This window comes from Molossus molossus, unplaced genomic scaffold (assembly GCF_014108415.1).
Source record: "Molossus molossus isolate mMolMol1 unplaced genomic scaffold, mMolMol1.p scaffold_m16_p_1, whole genome shotgun sequence".
In the NCBI taxonomy this organism is placed as follows: domain Eukaryota; kingdom Metazoa; phylum Chordata; class Mammalia; order Chiroptera; family Molossidae; genus Molossus; species Molossus molossus.
Window position 1 is genome coordinate 164,996,719 of NW_023425344.1, and position 20,321 is coordinate 165,017,039.

The 20,321-nt window shown below is 37.7% G+C and overlaps 1 protein-coding gene across 1 annotated transcript in view; it reads left to right on the top strand.

Annotated features, from left to right (window-relative positions):
• NUBPL (nucleotide binding protein like) overlaps positions 1-19,437 on the top strand; it is a 241,207-nt gene extending 221,770 nt beyond the window's left edge. The window contains exons 10-11 of the mRNA XM_036276141.1: positions 9,520-9,602; positions 17,711-19,437. Coding sequence (XP_036132034.1) covers positions 9,520-9,602; positions 17,711-17,773 — 146 coding nt within the window. The 3' untranslated portion in view covers positions 17,774-19,437. The remainder of the gene's footprint in view (positions 1-9,519; positions 9,603-17,710) is intronic.
• Positions 19,438-20,321: the final 884 nt, after the last annotated feature.

The window sequence follows — 20,321 nt, forward strand, 5'->3', positions numbered from 1 at the left end:
AAATGGGGAAAAGCAACAGAAAAGCAGCTTACAGGGATCACATAACCAGGGACACTGACTCGATCCTGGTAGGATTGTGGAGGCGTGAGACGGGGCTGGGAGCCCACAGACAGCAGTGGCCTTAGCTGTGAGCAGTGCCCTCGGGTTAAACTCCTATACAGCTCCACAGCACAGAGCCAGGACAGAGGCTAAAATAGCCACAGCCACTCACCTTGGGCTCCAGCAGAGGGAGTATGGACTGGACTGGAACTGTGAGGGGACATGCGGGATTTGGAGGGGGCTCAGAGCTTTTGCTGAGTTGCAGCCACTCAGGACAGTGGCCATCTTACTCCTTCCCAGGGCTCTGAGGAGAGGCAGCGGCCCCTCCCTCAGAGATTCAACCCCACCCAGGTGGAACATTGAAATGCAAATTGAGGCTCACTAACAACCAGCATCTGCCCCACCCTCGGGAAATCCCCTTATGCTGAGCACCAGAGGGAGTTTTTCATTCAGCTGAGAACCCAAGCTCTTCAAGTAACTGCTACTGATAGCCTGCAGGCAAAAAGCTAGAGGATAACTGTACCATTCCAGGGCTAGCAACTCTAACCAGGAAACTAAGACTTGACAGTGGTGTTTAACGTGAGTCCTCCACAGGAGAGGGAGCCACAAACAGGAGAACACCAACACCCACAGGGAAAATTTGGCAGGCTGCAAAGCCCACTGTGATAGCCAAACTGGTAAAACAGAAATAAAAGCCAAATGAAAGAACAAGACACCTCTACCAAAGATGAGATAAATGTGGAGCAGTTAAGCAAGTTAACAGAGCTACAATTCAGAGCCATAAACTTGAGGAAGCTAAACAGCATGAGTAAGGACATAGAGATGTTGAAAATCAACCAACTGGAAATTAAAAACCACCAAGAAGAAATCAACAATGACATATCAGAAATAAAGAACACATTAGAAGGTCTAAACAGCGGAGTAGAGGAAGCTGAGGACTGGATCAGTGAATTAGAAGACAGCGTAGAAAAAAAATCAAACAATCAGAAAACCAAAAGGAAAAAATGATTAAAAAACAAGAAGACAGCCTAAGAGAACTATGGGACAACTGGAAACGTAATAATATTCGCATCATAGGAGTTGCCGAAGAAGAAGAAAATGAGTAAGGGTTAGAGAATATATTCGAAAAAATAGTGACAGAAAACTTTCCTAATTTGGTGGAGGAAGAAGGCATTCAAGTTCAAGAAACACAAAGAGCCCCAAGAAAGAAAAACCCAAACAGGCCCACACTAAGACACACAGTAATTAAAATGCCAAAAATTAACAAGAGAGAGAATCCTAAAAGCAGCAAGAGATAAGCAACAGGTTACCTGCAAAGGAACCCCCATAAGACTTCTCAAAAAACAAAAAACAACAACACTACAGGCCAGAAAGGAATGGCATAAAGTAATCAAGGTCATGAAAAACAAGGATCTGAATCCAGGACTACTCTACATAGTAAGGCTGTCATTCAAAATAGAAGGTCAAATAAACAGCTTCCCAGATGGAAAAAAGGCTAGGGGAATACATTAGCACCAAACCAGCACTGCAAGAAATTTTAAAAGGACTGTTGTAATTAGTAGAGGAAATAGGAAGAAAAATATAACCAAACTAAACAAAAATGGCAATAAACAAGTACATATCAATAATCACCTTAAATGTAAATAAACTGAATGCTCTGATGAAAAGACACAGAGTAGCTGATTGGATAAGAAACCATGACTCATCTATATGTTGTTTACAAGAGACCCACCTCACAACAAAAGACTCACATAGATTGAAAGCGAAGAGATGGAATAAAATCTTCCAAGCAAACAGAAAGCAAAAAAAAAGCTGGGGTAGCAGTACTCATATCTGATAAAATAGATTTCAAAATGAAGGCCATAACTAGAGACAAAGAAGGCCACTACAGCTCTGGCTGATTTGGCTCAGCGGTTAGAGATTTGGCCTGCCGTCCAGAGAAGGCCACTACATAATATTGAAAGGATCTATCCAACAGGAAGATATAACCTTGATAAACATATATGCACCCAATATAGGAGCACCAAAATATATTAAAAATCTTCTGGAGGACTTCAAAGGAGAAATTGACAACAATACAGTTATAGCAGGGGACTTCAGTACCCCGTTGACATCACTGGATAGATCCTCTAGACAAAAAATTAGCAAGGAAACAGAGACTCTAAATGAAGCATTAGACCAAATGAATTTAATAGATATCTACAGAGAATTACACCCCAAAACTACAGAATTCACATTCTTCTCAAGTGCACATGGGACATTCTCAAAGATTGACCACATGATAGGACACAAACTAAATCTCTACATGTTCAAGAAGATTGAAATCTTATCAAGCATCTTCTCAGATCAAATGGCATGAAACTAGAAATCAATTGCAACAAAAACATGCAAAGACATTTGAAAAGATGGAGGCTAAATAGCATGTTATTAAACAATGAATGGGTTACTGAGGAGATCAAGGAAGAAATTAAAAACTTACTGGAAACCAATGAAAATGAACACAAAACAACACAAAATCTACAGGATGTAGCAAAAGCAGTTCTGAGAGGGAAGTTTATAGCACTACAGGCCTACCTCAAGAAACAAGAAAAATTTCTGATTGACTATCTAACCTTACAATTTAAAAACTAGAAAGCGAACAAAAAGAAAACCCCAGAGCAAGTAGGAGGAAGGAAATAGTAAACATCAGAGCAGAAATAAATGACATAGAGACCAAAAAAACAATTCAAAGTATCAATGAAACAGAGAACTGGTTTTTCAAAAAGATAAACAAGATTTATGGACCCTTAGCTAGACTCACCAAGAAACAGAGAGAGAGAACCCAAATACACAAAATCAGAAATGAAAGAGAAGTAACACTGACACCACAGAACTACAAAAGATCGTTAACAACTATGAACAATTATATGGCAACAAGTCAACAATCTAAGCGAAATGGACAAATTTCTAGAAACATACCGTCTCCCAAAACTGGACCTAGAAGAGAGAGAAAACTTGAACAGACCAAAAACAACTCAGGAAATTGAAGAGGTAATCAAGATTCTCCCAGCAAACAAAAGCCCAGGCCCAGATGGCTTCACAGGGGAGTTTTACCAAACATTCAAAAAAGAACTAACACCGATTCTCCTCAAACTATTTAAAAAAATTTAAGAAGGAAGACTTCCAAATGTGTTTTATGAGACCATCATAATTCTAATCCCAAAACCAGAAAAAGACACTACAAAGAAACAAAACTACAGGCCAATATGCCTGATGAACATAGATGCCAAAATCCTGACGAAATACTAGCAAATCGGATCCAACAATACATCAAAAAAGTTATTCATCATGACCAAGTGGGATTTATCCCAGGGATGCAAGGCTGGTATATTATTCACAAATGAATAAATGTGATACACCATATAAACAAAATGAAGAATAAAACTACATGATCATATTAATATATGCTGAAAAAGCATTTGACAAAATCTAGCATCCAGTTCTTTTTTTTTTTTTTTATCCTCGCCCGAGGACATTTTTTTGATATTTTGTTCAGATAGAGTGAGAGGGAGAGAGAGAGAGAGAAACATCGACGTGAAAGCGACACATCGAGTGTTTGCAACCCACACGACCCAACCAGGGCCGGGGACAAACTGCAACCGAGGTACGTGCCCTTAGCGGGAACCGAACCCGGGTCTCTCCGGACCGCAGTCCGACGCTCTAACCGCTGAGCCAAACCGGCCAGGGCTAGCATCCAGTTCTGATAAAAACACTCAGCAATGTGGAAATAGAGGGATCATATCTCAACATAATAAAGGCCATATATGAAAGATTACAGCCAACATCATAGTCAGTGGGCAGCAACTAAAAGCATTTTTCTTAAGAACAGGAAGAAGACAGGGATGTCCACTTTTGCCACTCTTATTTAACATAGTACTGGAAGTCTTAGCCACAGCAATCAGACATGAAAAAATAAATAAAAGGGATCCAAATTGGAAAGGAGGAAGTGAAACTGTCATTATTTGCAGATGACATGATATTATACATAGAAAACCCTAAAGACTCCATCAAAAATCTACTAGACTTAATAAATGCATTTGGCAAAGTAGCAGGATACAAAATTAACGTCAAGAAATCAACGACATTCTTATACACCAATGATGAACTCACAGAAAGAGAAACTGAAAAAATGATCCCATATACTATCATGGCAAAAAAAAATTAAGATACCTAGGAATAAACTTAACCAAAGAAATAAAGGACTGATTTGCAGAAAACTACAGGACATTGAAAACAGAAATAGAGGAAGATATAAAAAGTGGAAGCATATACCTTGTTCATGGATTGGAAGAATTAACATCATTAAAATGTCCATACTACCCAAAGCAATCTATAGATTCAATGCAATCTCCATCAAAATATTAACAACATCCTTCACAGAAGTAGAACAAATACTTCAAAAGTTCATATGGAACAAAAAGACCCCGAGTAGTCACAGCAATCTTGAAAAAGAAGGACAAAGTAGGTGGGATCACAATACCAGATATCAGGTTATACTACAAAGCGACTGTAATTAAAACAGCCTGGTACTGGCCCAAGAACAGGCATATAGACCAGTGGAACAGAATAGAGAACCCTGAAATGGACCCAAGGCAATACGCTCAATTAATATTTGACAAAGGTGGCAAGAGCATACAGTGGAGTAAAGACAGCCTCTTTAATAAATGGTGTTGGGAAAATTGGACAGCTACATGCAAAAAAATGAAACTAGACCATCAACTTACACCCTACACAAAAATAAACTCAAAATGGATAAAAGACTTAAAAGTAACCCGTGAATCCATGAAAAGTCTAGAAGAAAATGTAGGCAACAAAATTTCAGACATCATACGCAGCAGAATTTTCACTGATACATCACCTAAGGCATCAGAAACTAAGGAGAAAATGAACACATGGGACTACCTCAAACTAAAAAGCTTCTGCACAGCAAAAGAAACAACCATCAAAATGGAAAGGCAACCCACTGTATGGGAGAATATCATTGCCAATGATATATCAAATAAGGGGTTAATTTCCAAAATATATAGAGTACTCATACAACTCAACAAAAGGAAGACAAAGAACCCAATTAAAAATGGGCAGAGGAACTAAATAGATAACTCTCCAAACAGGATATACAAATAGCTAAAGACATATGAAGAAATGCTCAACATCACTAATCATCAGAGAGATGCAAATTAAAACAACAATGAGGTATCACCTCACACCTGTCAGAATGGCCGCCATCAACGAATCATCAAACAACAAATGTTGGCGAGGGTGAGGAGAAAAGGGGACTCTAGTACACTGCTGGTGGGAATGCAGACTGATGCAGCCACTATGGAGAACACTATGGAGTTACCTCAAAAAACTAAAAATTAACCCAGTGATCCCCATTCTAGGAATATACCCTAAGAAGCCTGACACACCAATCAGAAAGAATATATGTACCCCCATGTTTGTAGCAGCACTATTTACAGTAGCTAAGATCTGGAAACAGCCCAAATGTCCATCAGTAGACGAATGGATAAAAAAGCAGTGGTACATATACACAATGGAGTACTATGCAGCTGTAAGAAAGAAAGATCTCTTATCCTTTGAGACAACATGAGGGGACCTGGAAAATATTATCCTAAGTGAAACAAACCAAGCAGAAAAAGTCAAATACCACATGATCTCACTTATTTGTGGAATATAATGAACATAATAGTCTGAGGAATAGGGTAAACCCAGAAACATGAAGTAGGGTACAGACTGACAACCCTCAGGCGAGGGGGTGGTGGAGGGAGGGAAGAGATAAACCACAACTTATATTCATGTACACATAACCAATGGGCATGGACAACAAAGTCGGGGATGGGGTGGGGGGAATGGGAGGAGGGTGTCAATGGGTAAAAAAGGAGAAACATCTGTAACAAAAATAAAATTAAAAAAAAAAAAAAGAAAAAGAAAGCCAGACTTCACACTGGTGGCAAGTACCACAAACAAAACATAGCAGTTGAAGCTTTATATTTGGTGGCACTCAGAATCACCAGAGCTATGAAACCTCACACCATTGCTGAGGATTTACTGTTCCCAGTGGCCAAAGTCATTGTTCGAGTTATGATAGGAGACGAATTTGTTACGAAATTAAATGCAATTTTTTTATCTAATGACACTGTCCGCAGAAGAATAGATGACATGTCTGCTGATATTCTTGATCAGGTAATCCAGGAGATTAAATCTCCACTTCCAATATTTAGCATCCAGTTTGATGAATCTACAGACGTATCAAACTGTTCAAAGTAACTAGTTTACGTGAGGTATATTAATGATGGCGACTTTAAAAATGAGTTTCTTTTTTGCAAACCTCTTGAAACGACAAGTACTGCACGTGATGTATTTGACACAGTTGGTTCATTTCTGGAAGAGCAGAAGATCTCTTGGGAAAGGTCTGTGGTGTTTGCACAGGTGGTGCTTCAGCTATGCTAGGACGTTGATCTGGATTTCAACGTTTGGTACTGAATGAGTCACCAAAAGTTGTTGGAACTCACTGTATGATTCATCGGCAAATATTAGCAATAAAGACGCTGCCACAAGAGTTACAAGAAGTAATGAAAAGCATCATAAGTTCTGTCAATTTTGTAAAGGCGAGCACTATAAACAATCTACTGTTTCTGCAACTGTGCAACAAGTTGGATGCGCTGAACAGTGCTCCGCTATTTCACACTGAAGAGAGATGGTTGTTGACAGGAAAAGTTTTAAAACATGTTTTTGAGCTTCATGATGAACTGAAAACATTTTTTAATCAGAAAGCAAGACCACAGTTTGAAACACTTTTCAGTGATAAAAGTGAACTGCAGAAAATAGCTTATTTGGTTGACATCTTTGCCATCTTGAATGAGTTAAATTTATCACTGCAAGGACCAAATGCCACATTCCTCAATTTGTCTGAAAAGACCCGATTATTCCAAATGAAACTTCAGCTTTGAAAAAAAAAAAATGGATGAAAATAAAATGTACATGTTGCCTACCTTATCTGCTTTCTTTGAGGAACATGACATTGAACCAGACAAAAGGATTACGATGATGATTTCTGTGAAAGAACACTTGCACATGCTTACAAACGAAATTTCATCGTACTTTCCAAATCTACCTGACACCCCATTTGCACTTGCCAGAAGCCCATTCACAGTCAAAGTGGAAGATGTTCCTGAGATAGCACAGGAGGAGTTCATTGAACTTATTAACAGCAATGCAGCGAGAACTGATTTCTCTACAATGCCAGTTACAAAATTCTGGATCAAGTGTTTGCAGTCATATCCTGTTCTGTCTGAGACTGTGTTACACCTTCTTCTTTCATTTCCAACAACATATCTTCGTGAAACAGGGTTTTCCAGTTTGTTGGTTATCAAATCTAAATACAGAAGTGGACTTGTTGTGGAAGATGATCTTCACTGTGCTCTTGCAAAGACTGCCCTGAGAATTTCTGATCTGGTGAGAAAGAAGCAATCTCAACCTTCGAACTGATGTTGGCTTTTTACGCATACTGTTGCAAAATGTAGCAACGTAGTTTACTGTTGTTATATTAAGACTGTTACCCGTGCTACACTATGCTTCAAGACAAAATTTCATTTATTTGTAATTAGAAATAAATATTTCACAATATATAATTACATGTTGTTTTTGTGATTAATCACTATGCTTTAATTCTGTTCAATTTGTAACAATGAAAATACATCCTGCATATCAGATATTTACATTACGATTCACAACAATAGCAAAATTATAGTTACAAAGTAGCAACGAAAATAATTTTATGGTTGGGGGTCACCACAACATGAGTAACTGTATTAAAGGGTCACAGCATTAGAAAGGTTGAGAACCACTGATTTAAAGGGACAATTTATGTATCATAGTTAAGGTCTCAGATTATCCCACAGAAACCCCTTTAACTTATGTCTCTGAAATATGCCCTTCTTCCCTGCAGACCTAGCCCATTCTCCATCCTTGTACTCTTTTATACTTCTCTGTGTACACCTGTTAGCCTATCACCTCTCTCACTAGTCCCCTATTTCCTAACAAGGTTTCCTCTCTTTTGCTCTATGCTTCTATGCCTATGTGAGTCTCGGAAGGGCAACAAAGATGTCAATAAGTGGCTGTATAAAGAAGGTTTTACTCTTATTTTTTCCATTACTCTAATGGCAGCTCATAGATCAGGAGGAAAAAACCTTGAGTTTCTAAGTATTTTCTATAGCATATATTTCCCTGCCTGCCTGTGACAACTTCCTACAGTCTTAACGTTGATCTGTAGAATAGACATAAAATTTACCAAAACGGTAATCTTTCAGTGGTTACTGAAATATTCATACATTTTTGTCATTTGGCTATTGAACATTTAGGAAAGACTTAAAGAGTTGGTTGAGATTTGAAAATTTGCTGACAGGAGGAGCATAAAATATCTGTTCCTCCATGTACTTCATAATATAAATTGTAGTAGGTTTATAATATTGTAACATACATTCTGCATTATTTACATTGCCTGGCATGGTGCTGAATGACTTATTTATATAGAACACACACATATACACATTTCAATAACCTTTTTTTTTTTATTTGGAGTGGTTCTAAGAATGCTGAGTACCATGACAAGCCAACTCTTCTCCTTAAGACTCACTCCATTTACTGCCTTTTAAACCTGAGCCTTTTGAAAGGCTCCATTTATGGTAGTGTGGTGGAAAGAGTCAATTGGATGATGGATCAGAGCATCTTCCCCCTGTATAATACAACCTAATAGTCATGTATCATCAGGAAAGACACACATTCTCCCAGACCTCAAGTCTGCATATTGGCGATTCTCATTATATGCATCCTGAGATCTCATCAAACTCACAAGTTATAATGCTATAAAGATTAATACATAATAAAAGTAACCCTATCTGAAAAATAAGCAGAGAATTGGGATAACAGGTCTGGCCTACTTTTCAGTAGTTCTTAGTTTAGTCATCTGCCAGCATCAGGAAGATTATATTGTACTTTTTTTTTTGGACTACTTTGCCTCCCCATCTTTTCCTCTTATTATGTGGTTTGATGTGTCTATATCAGGTATTACAGGTAAAAATAATTTATAAATGTCTTCCAGGCCATTTGCTGGAAGATCTCTAGCAAAGAATAAATCAAAGGCCTGGCTTATCCCATGAGGGGCTGCCACATAGTTTTCTTATTTTATACACACACACACACACACACACACACACACACACACACACACTGTACTACCTTATAATGGAATATTTTGCTCCTAATTTTCATTTGAAATTTGTTTTTCAGAGATTTAGCAATTTTAGGATAGTCATAACTCAAGTTGATTTGAATAAATTTAGTTTAAATTAAATTTTGTTCTTTCTGAAATTCAAATAGTGAAATTCCAAATGCTGATATACACTTTTCTACTACTAATGGATATCTGGTGGGCTTTTTTAGGAGACATTCCCTTACATCTTAATATAAGAGAAGCTTCGGATATAGGCCAGCCGATTGTATTTTCACAGCCTGAAAGTGATGAGGTAAGTGATATTTTTAAATATGTATTTTAATTTCTTTTTTACAGGATATATACTTTTTGATGTATAGAAATAAGTTTGGGAAGATCAAGTGTATCTATTTGCAGTACATACATTAAACAAAGATTGGTTGACTTATCCAAAGCATTTCAAGTTACTATTTTATGTGGTAGGCGTGCCAGTGCTGGCTCTGAATTATCATGTGAACAAGTTCACCTACAAGGAATCATCACCTATCCGGTTTTCTCATGAAGAACACCAACAAGAGAGTTTGCAGAGTTCTTATCGTGCTAGCTTCAGGATCTAACTGCCCAAGGTTATTATATTTCAGTTGTCTGAAGTTCAGCTGATTGTTAGGAGAAGGAAACCTAATGTAAAAATACACTGAGTTGGATATAGGAAAACTGTATAAACTATTAGAGATGCAATTTTTATTGCATTTATTTTAATAAATACGATTAGGGAGGCGAGGTGGAAAAACTATTTAGTGTTTCATTAGGGATACAGTTGATACATTTTCAAGTTACTACAGCTTTATGAATTTAAACCTAAAAATGTTTTTATTTTACTCTTTTAACATAGAAAGAAAATCAATCATAAATACCTCTTTTTCCTAAGTGACACTTGCTATTCAAGTTAGAAACTGAGCCATCATCTGGTACGTCAGTTTTGATCTAGTTTTTGTGCTCATTTGCTGAACAGTTCCAGTCTTCTAATAGCTTCTCCCTTGTCTTCTTTTAGCTAATGAGTATAACTTTATAGTACTGTTATTTTGTTTTTGTTCTTTTTTAAAATTATAGTCGACATACAATATTATATTAGTTTCAAGTGTACAGCATAATGATTCAACATTTATATACCATGTGAAGTGATCACCACATCAGTTCCAGTAACTTTCAGTCACCATGCAGTTATTACAATATTATTGACTATGTTCCCTACACTATATATACACTACATCCTGTGATTCATTTATTTTATAATTGGAAATTTGTACTTCTTTTTTTATGAATTTTTATTTATTTTTTTTGTTACAGATATTTTACCTTTTTACCCCATTGGCACCCCCCACCCCACCCACCTCCGCCCCGTCCCTGGCTTAGTTGTCCACGTCCATTGGTCATGCATACATGCATATAAGTTCTGTGGTTTATCTCTTCCCATCCCCCCACCCCCTCTTCTGAGGGATGTCAGTCTGTGCCCTACTTCCATGTTTCTGGGTCTACTGTATTCCTCAGACTGTTATGTTCATTATATTCCGTATATAAGTGAGATCATGTTGTATTTGTCTTTTTCTGCTTGGCTTCTTTCACTTAGGATGATACTTTCCAGGTCCCTCCATGTCGTCTCAAAGGATAAGAGATCTTTCTTTCTTACAGCTGCATAGTACTCCATTGTGTATATGTACCACAGCTTTTTTATCCATTCATCTACTGGTGGACACTTGGGCTGTTTCTAGATCTTAGCTATTGTGAATAGTGCTGCTATGAACGTGGGGGTACATATATTCTTCCTGATTGGTGTTTCAGGCTTCTTAGGGTATATTCCCAGCAGTGGGATCACTGGGTCAAATGGAAGTTCAATTTTTAATTTTTTGAGGTAGCACCATATTGTTCTCCATAGCGACTGCACCAGTCTGCATTCCCACCAGCAGTGTACTAGAGTCCCCTTTTCTTCACACCCTCGCCAACACTTGTTGTTTGATGATTTGTTGATGGCGGCCATTCTGACAGGTGTGAGGTGATACCTCATTGTTGTTTTAATTTGCATCTCTCTGATGATTAGTGATGTTGAGCATTTCTTCATATGTCTTTTGGCCATTTGTATGTCCTGTTTGGAGAAGTGTCTATTCAGCTCCTCTGCCCATTTTTTAATTGGGTTCTTTGTCTTCCTTTTGTTGAGTTGTATGAGCACTCTATATATATTGGAAATTAACCCCTTATCTGATATATCATTGGCAATGATGTTTCCCATACAGTGGGCTGCCTTTCCATTTTGATTATTGTTTCTTTTGCTGTGCAGAAGCTTTTTAGTTTGATGTAGTCCCATGTGTTCATTTTCTCCTTTATTTCTGTTGCCTTAGGTGATGTATCAGTGAAAATTCTGCTCCGTATGATGTCCAAAATTTTGTTGCCTACGTTTTCTTCTAGAATTTTTATGGATTCATGGGTCACATTTAAGTCTTTTATCCATTTTGAGTTTATTTTTGTGTATGGTGTAAGTTGATGGTCTAGTTTCATTTTTTTGCATGTAGCTGTCCAATTTTCCCAACACCATTTATTAAAGAGGCTGTCTTTACTCCACTGTATGCTCTTGCCACCTTTGTCAAATATTAATTGAGCGTATTGCCTTGGGTCCAGGAAATTTGTACTTCTTAATCCCCTTCACCTTTTGTTTATCTCCCCAGTCCTCTTCCCTCTGACATTTTTCAGTTTGTTCTCTGCATCTATGAATCTGCTTCTGTTCTGTTTTGCTCGCTTGTTTGTTTTGACCTTCAGATTCCACATGTAGGTGAAATCACGGTGTTTGTCTTTCTCTGTCTGACTTATTTCACTTAGCTAATACCTCTAGGTCCATTCAAAATTTTATAAATGGTGAGATTTCATTTTTATAGCTGAAAATAATATTTGATTGTGTGTGTGTGTGTGTGTGTGTATCACATCTTTTTTATCCATTCGTCAGTGGATACCTACATTACTTCCATATCTTGGCTATTACAAATAGTGCTGCAGTGAACATAAGGGTACATATATCATTTCAAATTAGTGTTTTCAATTTCTTCAGGTAAATGCCCTGAAGTAGAATTTCTGGTTTCTAATGGTAGTTCTATTTTTAATTTTTTGAGGAATCTTCATTCTGTTTTTCATAGTGGCTTCACCAATTTACAATCCCACGAATAGTGTATGAGGGTTCCCTTTTCTCCACATCCTTGCCAACACTTATTATTTGTTGTCTTTTTATAATAGCCATTCTGACAGGAGGTGTGCAGTGATATTTCAGTGTGGCTTAGATTGTAGTTCCCTAATGTTAGTGATGTTGAACAACTTATATGTCTATTAGCCATCTCTTTGTCTTTGGAAAAATGTCTATTCAGGTCTTCTGCCTATTGTTAAATTGGATTGTTTTTGTTTTGTTATTTTGATGTTGAGTTGTATGAGTTTTTTATATATTTTGGATATTAACCCCTTATCAGATATATCATTTGTAAATATCTCTAATTCAGTAGATTTCCTTTTCATTTTGTGAAAAAGCTTTTTAGCTTGATGTAGTCCTACTTGTTTATATTTCCTTTCATTGTTCTTGCCTGAGGAGACATAATCAAAAAATACTGCTAAGGCCCATGTCGAAGAGCTTACTGCCTACGTTGTCTTCTAGGAGTTTTATAGTTTCAGGTCTTACATTTAAGTCTTTAATCCATTTTGAGTTTATTTTTGTATATGGTGTAAGAAAGTGGTCTAGTTTCATTTTTTTGTACATATCTTTCCAGTTTTCACATCACCATTTATTGAAATAACTACCTTTTCTCCACTGTATATTTTTGCTTCCTCTGTCATAGATTAATTGGCCATATAAGTATGGGTTTATTTTTGGTTTCTGTATTCTGTTTCATTGATCTGTGTGTCAGTTTTTGTGCCACTATTATACTATTTTGATTACTGTAGCTTTTAGTATAGTTTGAAATCAGGGAGTGTAATACCTCCAACTTTGTTCTTCTTTCTCAAGATTGCTTTGGCTACTCGGTGTCTTTTGTGGTTCTATATAAAGTACTGTTATTTTGTTCATCCATAACTACACCCCTTTCATTTTAGTTTGCTTCCTCTTCTTGTGTGAACTGGAATATAAAAGAGCCAAGCTTGGTTAGAGTTGTCAATAAAGTAAGAGTAAATGGGCAGCCAGGAGTCTAGGATAAGTGAAGTAGATTTATTTTGAGTTTTCCCTTTCAGAGGTCCAGAGCTCCGTTTCCTTTCTTAAGGGTCGGCAGTTATGGTACAGGTGATTGAGTTGCTGGGATTATGATCTCTGAGTAAATATAATGTAGCACTTTTCATTGTTTTTCTTATTCTCTTTTAGGTAATAAATGTTACATTTCATTTGCAGTCTTTACTCAGAAATCTTTCATATAAAACAAAAGCCATTCCCTTTATTTCTTTCATAATTAAAGTCTGACGATCCCAACTACCACAGGTGTACTTTACTTTAGGCAGTGGATGAAAAGTATGAAAATTGAGGTGTTTTTAAAAATTATACAGTTTTAAATGCCTCCTGAGAACAAACTATTTAAAGATATTCTATGGCAATTATGATGAATAAGATTAATTCCTTACTAGTGTATTTCAATTGAGTTTAGATTTTAAAATATTTTTCTACCTGTCCATTGTTGCTCTTTGTCTTTGAGATTTTCCAAGGGACATTTCAGGGAAGTTAAAGTAATATAATATAATAGAAACTATACAACAACCATCAAAAGATAATATGATTTAAAACTCTAAACAACAGTATTTATGGAGTTTTTGCAGTTACATATATATTTTTAATCCTTACCCGAGGATATATTTATTGATATTAGAAAGAGAAAGGAGGATAGAGAGAGAAACGGTGATTGGCTGCACCCAACAGTGGACCAAACACACAACCTGGGTTTGTGCCCTGACCAGGAATCAACTTGTGACCTTTCAGTGTACTGAACGATGCTCCAACCAACTGAATCTAATTTGCATAAACATTAGACCTAATATTATACTGTTGTTGGGTGACATTTATGGGAATGTGAACAGACTAACGTTTTGTAGTTAAAGCTAGATTTGATTTGGTGAGGTGTGCTATAATATTTTCCTGGTAAAGACTTTTCAATATAAGTGGAATCTTTGTCATCTTATAATTTCTTTTTTTTTTTAAGGAAGTCAGTCTTTTTTTTTTTTCCTTTATCCTCACCCGAGGACATTTTTCCATTTTTTTGTTCAGATAGAGTGGGAGGGAGAGAGAGAAACATCGACATGAAAGGGACACATCGAGTGGCTGCCACCCACATGACCCAACCAGGGCCAGGGACAAACTGTAACCAAGGTACATGCCCTTAGCAGAAACCAAACCCGGGTCTCTCCGGACCACAGGCCGACGCTCTAACCGCTGAGCCAAACCGGCCAGGGCATCATCTTATAATTTCTTAATTATTATTTCATAGTCTTAACATGAATTACTGCGTAAGATAAATTAGAACTCCAAATCTTCAAAAACAAAAGACAAAAAGATAAAGCTCTTTATAAAACTTCTTGCACTTTGTTTGCCATCCATGTCCTTTCACTTGTTAATGACAGAGCAGACAAGTAAGATAAGCCGTAGTGTCTCTGCCTCAAGGTAGCCCAATCAAAGACCTTGAATAGATGAGAAGGGTTAGTCTATGTAGATTTGAGTTGATGAAAAGGACAGTATTAGTAGTTCGAGAAATCTAAATCATATTTTTCAATGTGTGATGTCCACGTGTGTGCTTTTTTGCTAGTTATGGATTAAACAAAAGAAAGGATTTATTTTACTTATTCATCGATCATGAAGAGTGCCCAAAAGAACATATAACTCTGAACCCTTCAATAAAATTGTAAATTACTTGAGGATATAGTAATAACAACAGTGCTAATGTTTATTATTTGCTTCTTGTGTGCCAATACTTCACATATTTTATTCATACTTAATATTTCTCCAAATCCTTTGAGGTAGATACTGTTGTTATAACCATTTTACAGATGTGGAAACTGAGTCTAGAAGGGTTAATCACTTGCCCAAGGTCTCAGAGCTAGTTAGTGATAGAGCTAGGGTTTTAAACCCTAGCTGTCTGACTTAAACGCCCCAACTCTTCACTAGTGAGCCATACTATGTCCCTTCTATCTCATCACATCCCACAGATTTTCTAAAACAATGCCTCACACACACAGTAAAGCCAAAAAGTATTTGTTGAAGTAATACTGCACTGGCTGGAAAAATTCTATCTCAACAGTCTTGTAGAAATGGAAACTGTTAAACAACGTACCTCTAGTGGTATCTCAGCAAATGACAATCTAACCATTACTTTGAGTGTCATATGTTGAAAGTTTAAGGTTGGAGATAGTCCACTAAAAAGCAAAGGTTAAGCTGGGCCCATGTGGTTCCATGGATTGAACACTGTCCCATGGACTGAGAGGTCCCAGTGTGATTCCCAGTCAGGGCACATGCCCGGGTGTGGGCTCCATCCCAGGTAGGGGTGTGCAGGAGGCTTTCTCACATCGATGTTTCTCTCTCTCTCTCTCTAAAAAAGCAATAAAAACATTACAAACAAACAAAAAAAATGAAGGTTAAATGTAGCAAATTGATTATCCTGGAATCTTTCAATATTTTATGTCATCTGGTAGGTTTGTCTCTAATTTAACGTAAATATGAATAAAAGGTTAAGAATGATGACCCTGTCTCAGCTTGCCTTAGTGAACTTTACATTTTCATCAGAAAATATTAGGCTTAAATACCTAGAAAAGAGACTAGGAGGTTAAAAAGATATTCATAAAGATGCACAGCTGAAAATCAGCATATTAGATTTAGGAGAACTGTTTCTCTATAAAGTCCATGTTATTTACATTTTCAAACAAAAACTGTTTCTGTTATCTATAGCAGGGACTGAAACCATTTTCAGACAAAGCATTACAATTATAGTTACTTGTACCTTGACTTACTGTTTTATATGTGATGCAGGAGAAGGAGCTGGGCTTGGATCAGGTGGGCCCAGATTTCAGTGTTTCCCAGCCCACTGACTTTGTGACCCTGAGCACACAGACTTCCAGAGTCTTCATCCACGTTGAGCCTGTGGTGCTTACTTTACATACGTGGGATTACTTATGTGAAGTACTTGGTGTAGTAGGTGCTCAGTAAAAAAAATTAAGTCCTTATTCATGCTTTCAGAGCTATTCTTTTTTTTTTTTTAATGGACTCAAATGAAATATTAACACTTTCTGGTAAAATAAAGCATAATTCAGATGTTAGGGTTCAAGCATAATTTTGGTTTTTTTAAAATGAAGATGTGTGAGACACACTTACAGCTTCACATCAAGTCAGGGCAAACGGACCTCAGACGGGCTCGCACCGTGCGCCGGGGGGTGCGCCGGGGGGTGCGCCGGGGGGTGGGCCGCTCATCTCGTGCTGTAAAGCTTCTGGCAAGTCTTCACCTTTCTGGGGTTTGGTTTCCTCGTCTATAAATTGGGATCATAGAATTTACCCCTTAGGGTGGCTGTAAGGATAAATGAAATAATGCTAGGCAAGTATTACATACTTAGGTGTTAGCTATTATTAATAGTAGTAGTAGTAGCAGCATATACTCAAATTAAGTATATAAATGTATAAATTGATAGTTTTAGAAAGTCTTACTCTTGTGGCTTTCAGTTACTTTTATAGATAAAATAGAAGAAATGAGTAGGATTTACATTGTAATTGTTTAAAACTCTTAAACTACAAATGCCATGAGGTGGTTCTAACTGGGCTGTGGGCACCGGGTCAGTTGGTGCCCACTTGGCGGCCGAGGCGCTGCTCTTGCTGTCGCTGCACTGGGAGTGCCAGAGGTGAAGAGGTGACAGTGACCCACGGTCCCCAAACTCTCCAGGTGGAGGAGCCTCCAGGTGCTCGGTGCTGGGATCGGATGCCATTCTCAGAGAGAATAAAGAAAATACTTTCCCAAGACAAACTGTAAGGTAGTAAATAATAGTCCTCTTTAAAATGACTTAACAGTGGCTTATGCCAAAGAATTGTTGGCAGTATCTAGCTCAGAATATTAGTTTGTTCGAAGAGGAAGGCAGACTTTTTCTGCAGCTAGACTAGGTTTGCTAGTTTGCTGACATGGGAATTAGAGTTTGAAAAACAGTAATTGCTGGTACTAAATATTTTTTTCAGAAATTCACCTTCTAAATACTTACCTCCAAACAATCTAAGATTCTTTTTCCCTGCCCCACCTGCAATGTACACAGGGTATCTCCTCACTCCCAAATTTCTTCAACTCGTCCTTTTACTATTGCATTCGGCGGCCAGCAGTGCAGACAGCTCCCGAGTGCTCTGTGTGCACTGGGGGGGAGTATCGAACGCGCTTCTCTGTTCTTCCCCAGGCCAGAGCTTACCTGAGGGTTGCTGCGGAAGTGGTACGACGACTGCCACCACCTGCGCAGTGACTCCCAAGTGTCCTGGAAGTTTACCTGCTGCGTGACAATAAGACGACCTTTGGAAATCAGCAGTGTGGTGATAAAACCTACAGAAATCATAGCAACCGTAGTTGTGTTCTTGTATTTCTAAGGAAATGATATCTTATTTTCAGGTTTGATTTGCTAAGCAATGACTCAGAAACAAAGTTTTGACACATCAATGCTAACTGCTACACTCAGGAATTTGTCTGGAAGCTGAGTGTACCAACTGCACAGAACTGCTTTTTATTTTATTGATCTACCCTAGAAGAATCATGAGTTTACGTTACAAGCCCGCCCTCCAGTTCAGGAGAAAACTGTGCTCTTTTCTGCAGGACTCCAGAGCTCGTCATTTAAAGGATTTACTAACCTGGTGTAAGGACACACGGGTGACACCCCTTCATCAGGCAGTTTGGTCTGGGTTTGAATCCTGTCTCTAGTACTATATTGAACACATTCTCAATATAGATTAAACCTTGACTTCTTCACATGGACCACACTCTACCCAAGGCTTAATGAATCTAAATCTCGGAGATAGGGCCTGGACATGCGCATTTTTAACAAGATCCTAATTATTTTGATTAATCTTATTATGGCAATAGGAGCTAATATTTATCAAGTGTTTTCTTGTGTCTTTTTAGTTAATCTTTCTTTCGTATTATGGTGTACTGTTGCTATCTCCATTTTACAAATGAGAATACTGAGGTATGGGAAAGTTAAGTGTCTTACTGAGGATTACTATTTTAGGAGGGGATGGAGCTGAGATTTAAACTTGGGTACTTGGGCACTGGATCCCTCCTTTTGTACAACAAGGGGCATTTGTTTATTTCAAAAGAGACATATAGTATTCAAACTCACTTGACCATGACACTCTCTGTCCCCACTCCAACTTTTTATTAGGAGTTCATTTTTATCAAGTTCATTTTTCTAAGAGTATACTTTGAAAAACATGTGTCTTGTCTAGTTGAGGCTCAGAGAGAGTCGGGGTCTTCCCAGGTTTAGGTAGCAAGATAGTTGTAAACCTGCAAGTACTGATAAGAGTCATTAGTTAATCCTCAGTTATAAGGAAGTGGTCTCTGACCTTTGGCAAATGCCTTGACATCCTTTGCTTTGTAGTTAGGCAGCCAGAAAATTAGACAAAGAGTTACATGTCATTCTAAACATGTTTTCACACACTTATGTTCACATAAAAGACTGTAGATGGTTGTTTATAGCATCTTTATTTGTAATAGCCAAACCAACACAGAGCTTTTCAGTGGGTGAATGGTTAAACAAACTGTGGTATATCCATTCCATGGAATGCTACTCAACAATAAAAAATAACAAACTATGGATACATGCTACAACTTGGATAAATTCCAGAGAATTATACTGCATGAAAAAGCTAATCCCAAAGGTTATGTATCATATGATTCCATTTGTATAATATTCTTGAAATGACAAAATTATAGAAATGGAGAACAAATTAGTGGTTTCCAGGGGATAAGGAAGAGGCTGGAGCAGGGATTGTGTATGTCTATAAAAGGGCAACACTAGGGATCCTTATGTTGAGGGAAATGTTCTGTATGACTGTATAGATGTCATTATCTTGGTTGTGATATTGTTCTATAGTTTTGCAAGATGTTACCATTGGAAAAAATTGAGTAAAGGGCACAATGGACTCTCTCTGTATTGCTTTTCATAACTGCATGTGAATCTGCAATTCAAAATAAAATAAAAGTTTAATTAAAAACAAAACAAAACATGTGCTGCAGTGTCTGAACTGAATGTCCTGGAACAAATCACAAATAGAAGTATTTGTGGACAGACAGTAATCATCATTCACTGTCCTGAGAAGGAAGTAATCACTGTAAGTTGTAGATATTTATTTGTGCTGTTACTGTTTTTGTTGGGGAGACCAATACAGAGCACTTCTTAAAAAAAAAAAAAAAAAAGCAAGTATTTGAACCAAGCTTAACTTTACCTAAAAAAGGAATAATTTAAATAAGCTTCAGAGGATCTTAAAGTTGTGAGTCACAATTTAATAATCCGATGGAGACTGGGAAAGATAGTCTTTACTCATAAATCAGGACCTAGAGAAGATGCACCTACGTGATCACCTGTCCCCCTCCTCCCTCACCTATTCCGGGAGAACCACTGAAGAACTGGTGGTTGCCTGAGTTCAGAAGTGAAGGAAGGACAAGTCGCTGCAAGAGCAAGAACGAAGCTTATTCTAAAGTTTAGCCCATGGCAGCCTTTGCTAAGCTTCAGAGAGCTGACTTCAAAGATAGACTGTTGAGCAAAGCTAATCTGCCTGTTGTTAGGGGTAGTATTTATTTCTCATTCTTCACATTTCCACCGAGTGGAGAGAATTTCCACTTCACTATCCAGGAGGGGAAGGCCAGCGCCCCGCTCACTCCATCCAGGAGAAGTGACGCATCATGTGGGTGAGCTTCCCGAGCTGCAGGGAAACCTTGTATTTTTAATATGATTCTTATCAGTTCTGTGTGTTGCAGATATCTTTCCCACCCCATGACTTGCCTTCCACTGTCTTAACAAA